Source organism: Zalophus californianus, chromosome 10 (genome assembly GCF_009762305.2).
Source record: "Zalophus californianus isolate mZalCal1 chromosome 10, mZalCal1.pri.v2, whole genome shotgun sequence".
NCBI classification, from domain to species: domain Eukaryota; kingdom Metazoa; phylum Chordata; class Mammalia; order Carnivora; family Otariidae; genus Zalophus; species Zalophus californianus.
In genome coordinates this window covers 72,987,199-72,993,198 of record NC_045604.1, presented here as the reverse complement: position 1 = coordinate 72,993,198, position 6,000 = coordinate 72,987,199, and the positions used below count along the sequence as shown (strand labels likewise).

The window sequence follows — 6,000 nt, the reverse complement described above, 5'->3', positions numbered from 1 at the left end:
GCTTTTGTGAGACAGCCTCAGCTGGGAGCCCCAACTAATTAAACTACAATGAACAAAAATTTTAACACAATAAATAAATAAATAAATAAATAAATAAATAAATAAATAAATAATCACTGTTCCTCTGAAAATAATAGAGGGCAAAAAAATCTAGTGAGGGGTGCCTGGGTGGCTCAGTTGGTTAAGCGACTGCCTTCGGCTCAGGTCATGATCCTGGAGTCCCGGGATCAAGTCCCGCATTGAGCTCCCTGCTCAGCAGGGAGTCCACTTCTCCCTCTGACCCTCTTTGCTCTCGTGCTATCTCATTCTCTCTCTCAAATAAATAAATAAAATCTTAAAAAAAAAAAAAATCTAGTGAGGGAGACAGTGACATGCACATCTTCTCGTGGGCTCTCTGAATTTCAGAACATTCAATCCAATCAGCACATTGTCCCATGGCAAGCTCCCTGCTCTGGGATCTGGGCTGGGAGGTCAGGGCTTGTCAGAGCACCACCCAGCCACCAGTGTGCATATGCTCCAAGGCCGGTGCAACTCCATGGACAAGGCCAGCTACCTCTCCAGCCGGCCCCAGGAAGGCCAGCAGTGATGTGGGACAGCCCTGTCAGTAGACAGAACACCAGCAACCCCACTGCTAAGCACCCTGTAGAAGGAGGGTTGAATTCAAATTTCAAAGAAGAAATGACCACAATTTATGCTTTAAGTATCTTTTTGCAGTAATATCTTATTTACATTGATATAGAATCATTTTACATTCTTAGATCAGACAGTAATAGATACTTTATTTTAGTAAATTATGAAGGAAAACAAAAAGGAAACTATTCATAAGTTTTCTCCATTAGCCTGTCTTACCACAGGGGTAGGATCTGGAAACACATGGAGCCCGTACATCCTACAAGCCGATTCTGAGGGACTGTGGTTTGCTCTGGCTGGACGGTGAAACCTTCAACTGCTCAGACTGTGCTTTCCTTTTCTGAACAAACATTTCTACAGAAGATGATGATTCTCAGCATTGAAAAACTTACACACACTTCTGAAAACAGATGTCAACAGTGTGAGTGGTGAGAACTAAGCCCCTGGCAGAGGGGCCGGGGCACTGGGTTAACAGGCTGTTAGCCTGCTGGGCCCAGACTGCAGCCGTGACCACCTGTGGTCCAGCGGAAGGGCAGGAGCCCCACACCCGGCTTAGAACAACAGAACTCAACAGTCGGGGACGAGAGGTCACCCCACACACTGTGGAAGGAAGGACTATCCGTCCTGATAAAGATCACGGCCCACATGGTCAGGAATGGCATCTCCAGGGACGCCCTTGGTATGTGCCTCCCCAGGCCCCAAGGTGCCCATGTTCCAGCTGCTTGGGATCTTTGGGAATTAAAACAAACTCCAGGAAGGAAATAGGACATCTCTGCTGAAGGATGGATGATGTGGTGGGGCGTGCAGGCCCCAGGTTCCTCAGAAAGACAACCTGGAAGGAAAGACTCATTCCAGAACCTCTCGGAGGTTTGCCGAGAGGGAAATTAATCACTTCATGACTCGGTGCAGCTTAAGGCTTCATTTTTAAGCTGTAAGCATGGCCTTTAATTCTTTAACTAGTATCACCACATTTGATTCCAAATTAGAGTTTTAGCTCTGAAAGATGGTCCAGTCGTTTTATTCCGCCTGAGCCAGAAGAGGCCACGTTACCTACCCATGGACAGGAAAGTTCTACCACCCCTTACGCGTGCCACACCCTACTGCCAGGGGCTGTCCCATGACCATTCAGTGGAGACGTATGTTGTCACATGATTTTGCTGTTGCCCTCTGCAGGAAGGGGCCCGGTGCTGCTGATTCTGGAATCCTTCTGGTGCCCTGGCCACGAGGAGGGGCTGCTACTCCCGGCCTAGTTTCCAGTGGACCGTTTTCCTGAGCCAAGACACAAATGGTTACGTTTCACCAGCATCCCAGGAGGAAGAACCCTGTGGGTGAGCTTCCGTCATCCCTGGGAGGGGGCTGCACCAGGAGTCCCAGCCACCAGGGACCAGAAGAAGTGAAAAGCAAGTCCCAAGACATCACAGTGAGCAAGCGTGACTCCCGGCAGCCCCCTGAGGTTTACATGGCCCTGCGCCTCCCAGGCAGGATGGGTGCTATGAATCAGACGGGAGGCTGGGGAGATCTGAGTTCTAGGCCTGGCTCTGCTATGACTTGCCCTCTGTGACCGTGGGCAGCCTGGTCTCCCTGGCAGCTGGTGGAAGGAGGGCTGTGAGGTGGCCCCCCCTCAGTGCAACCCTTTCAGAAAGTGGGCTTGACAGAAGGCTGGCTGGGGCGGTAGGGTTCAGCCCAGCGCTGCTGGCTGAGGCTGCCACCTTGCCCTGATGCAGGCATCTGCACAGACCAGGAGGCCTGGTTCTGAGTAGAGCCAGATACACCACACCTAGATTGGCACCTCTTCCAAGGCTGGGAGTAGGGAGCAGGGGTACGATATTGGTTAAAGTGAGGGAAAGGAGGGATTAGTTCACAGGGATACAAAGGGGAAGAAACCTCAGGGTTTTCCTACCTCGGCTAGGTATCAGGAGGTAAACATTTTCTTAAGTTTGGAAAGGAATCCCTCCTTGTCCTCCCCAGCCTCAGGCCTAGCCTTGCCTCCTGCGGAGCTATCCATGGTCCTGCCACCTGGGCACAAACAGCAGAAAGAACTGGGGTGAAGGGCGCCACCTCCAGGAGTCCCATCCCTGGCCCCGCCTACCCACACCTGGCCACCCAGGGGCTGGTCACTCAAGAAACCACCAAGCACCAGCCTGAGAGGGGAGGGGACCATTCCCAGGCTGGCCAGGGCAGCCTCGCCTGTCAGATGACTGAAGCAAAAGGGCCACTCTGTGCTTTAGTGTATCACAACTGCTCAAGTCAATGGCCCACAATAGGGAAACAAGACACAGAGAAGGACAATGACCAGCTACCTCTATCATAACAACTGTCACAACTGCCAAGTGCCAGATGCCGTCCAGGCCAGGCCACAGAGATTTCACGGGAGCTCATTTAATTCTTTACAAGTAAATTTCACAGATGAAAAAAAATAAAACACAAAACACAAATGCACAGAGAGGTTAGGTAGTTTGCCCAAGGTGAGAGAGCTGGTAGGTGGGAGGGAGAACAGAGTTCAAAGCCAAGCAGTCAGGTCCAGAACCCAAGCTCTTAAAAACCTTGCCACTGACTCTTGTAAGGTGAAGAACACGTGCCAAGACCAACCTACCAGCTTCCATGCTCCATACGTGTGCACCTAACGTCTCCGGGACACTCAAGGAGGGGACTCGCTGCCTCGTGGAATCCCACAACACATGTGATTCTTCTAACCTATAACGATGGCAGCAGGGGACCCTGTATGTCACTGGGCAAACTCCCTATCAAGAGCATCTGAGGGGCACCTGGGTGGCTCAGTCGGTGAAGCCGCTGCCTTCAACCTAGGTCATGATCCCAGGATCCTAGGATCAAGCCCTGCATCCGGCTCCTCGCTCAGCAGGGAGCCTGCTTCTCCCTCTCCTCCCCACTCGTGCGTGCTCTCTCTCGCTATCTCTCTCTCTCAAATAAATAAATAAAATCTTAAAAAAAAAAAAAGCATCTGAGCCAGATGCTCCAGACAAAGGGAAGCTGCTCTGCTATATCTTCAGGGCCCAGGCACAGGCTACAATCAAGGCCGCCACATAAGCACATCCTTTTCAAGATCTGCCAACCAGCAGGCAGGCAGGGCATACAAATGCCATGAGCTAGACTATGCACCCATACTCAGCATTTTAAACTGTAGGGCACGTCACTGATGTGCTAGGACGCATATGCCAAGTACGGTGCGTGGCACAGGAAGAAATGGCCACGGTCCCCAAGGTCTCAGCCAGGGTACCAATCCCCAAGCAGGGGTGGGTAGGACCATCCTGGGTTCAGCCCCCTGGGCAGTCCCGTGCACCTGGCATGCTCTCAGAGCTGAGAGAGAGAGCAGTGGCCCGAAACAAGGATGTGCTAACCAAGGTCAGAGCAATCACCAAAGCCAAGGTGGCCGGGTGATCCCCGACTCCCAGGGGCCCCCCACGGAGGACCTGGGCACTGAATAATCACGACACAGCAGAGGTGCCATTACCACAGATGACAAAGCCATGTGTGCCTCCCCTTAGTCCCTTCTGTCCCCGTTCTTACATAAAGGCTTAAGTAACAAAGACCCTCCTAACACAAAGCAACACACAAACCAGAAATTTCCCATCACTCCTGGGCCTCCTCGGACACAGGACAGCAAGAATACTGAATTTCGTCGTGTTCTTGTTACGGGGATGACAAATCTTTTGTGTGTGTCCATGCATCGCTATGTTAGAGCTGGCAGAGCTTTTAACACGGGCCAAGTACCATGTCAGATGCTTTCCCTACTTAATCTCATTTGATCATATAAGGACCCCATGAAGTACGTGCTATTATCGTTTCCAACTTACAGATGCTACTGCTGAGGCCTGGAGAGGGAAGTGATTTGCCTAAGGCTTTCCAGCTAGTAACAGCAGAGCAGGGCCCCGCATCAGCGGACCTCAGAACCCAAGCTGCTAGCTACCAGTCACGATGGGGCACAGAAACACTCAAGACTGCTGTCACCCTCCTCCTCCAACTCTGCTGTCCTTGTCACCCGGAAGGCTGGAAGCAGTTATGCCCCATGGCGATAGGCATGTGAGCCACAGTGGCCAAAGTCCCCGGAAAAAGCATCTAGTTAACTGGTTAATGATTCACAACAACAAAAAAACAAACAACAAAACAGACACACGTCCAGAAATTCTTACCCCCTACAACCAGGAACACCATCTCATCTATTTTATGTTTTTAAAGATTTTATTTATTTACTAGAGAGAGAGAGAGCACGCGTGCGCAGCTGCAGAGAGAGAGGGAGAAGCAGACTCCCCGCTGTGCAAGTAGCCCAACATAGGGCTCAATCCCAGGACCCCAAGATCATGACTTGAGCTGAAGGCAGACGTTTACCCGACTAAGCCACCCAGACGCCCCTCATCTCTATTTTAAATTTGGATAGAAGGACTACAGTCTCCTTCAGGAGTAAGGTTTACTGGCAGGGACATCAAAGGATATAAACACTGAATTTAAAATTCTGAACCAAGCATCAGGAATAAACTACGTACACAGATGACAAAGTCTATAAACACACTGCTTTTCTAGCCTGGGGCAGGAGGGGGGACGTGTCCTTACAGGATATCCTGGACACTCAGGTGCCTGCTGATCTCAGGACTGGGATACCAACAAGGGCACTTGGCTTTTTTTTTTTTTTTTTTTTAAGATTTTATTTATTTATTTGAGAGAGAGAATGAGAGACAGAGAGCATGAGAGGGAGGAGGGTGAGAAGGAGAAGCAGACTCTCTGCTGAGCAGGGAGCCCGATGTGGGACTCGATCCCGGGACTCCAGGATCATGACCTGAGCCAAAGGCAGTCGCTTAACCAACTGAGCCACCCAGGCGCCCCAAGGGCACTTGGCTTCTGAAGCTTCTGTAAATACAGCCAGTATGTGATTTTTGCCTTTAGAAGAGGAAACGCCCATGGTGGAAGCCCCACTCCAGCTGAATGGGCATTACACGAGCATTTCTACAGAGCATCTAGAAATGCTCTGACCCCAGCCAGAGGGGCTGCCCAACCAACACAGACAGAGGTCCAAGGTGAGGACACAGGTCTCCTCTTTCCTGAGAAGGGCTTACACTCCCATCCCTCAGAGCATCTCTCAGCTGATGGTTAGGAAAATGAATTCAAATAAACTCAGCCAACATTTACTATGAGCAGCCTTGCACCAGGTGCTATGCAAGGTGCTGGGGGATTCAAAGAACATGCCAGCTTACTACAGGCAGGGATCCCAAGTCAGAACTGCTTGATGGCTGTTTATATATAAGGTGATACCAGGGGAGAGTAACAGGTAATACTCATCCCATGAATATGTGCCACGTTTTGGGGCCAAAATGTTTTCTCCATGAGCACAAAGTCCTAGTGTTATGAGGAGGGTCTGGC

General features: G+C 50.6%; 1 protein-coding gene across 3 annotated transcripts in view; it reads right to left on the bottom strand.

The window, feature by feature from the left end:
* Positions 1–689: 689 nt before the first annotated feature.
* Positions 690–6,000, bottom strand: part of DNAJA3 (DnaJ heat shock protein family (Hsp40) member A3) — a 31,177-nt gene continuing 25,866 nt past the window's right edge. For 2 of the 3 annotated variants that reach the window (XM_027612520.2, XM_027612518.2), the window contains 2 exons: positions 2,531–2,646; positions 690–1,899 (listed from right to left, as the gene is read on the bottom strand). In XM_027612520.2, coding sequence (XP_027468321.1) covers positions 2,543–2,646 — 104 coding nt within the window. In that variant the 3' untranslated portion in view covers positions 690–1,899; positions 2,531–2,542. The remainder of the gene's footprint in view (positions 1,900–2,530; positions 2,647–6,000) is intronic. The other variant, XM_027612519.2, reaches the window with a different exon arrangement.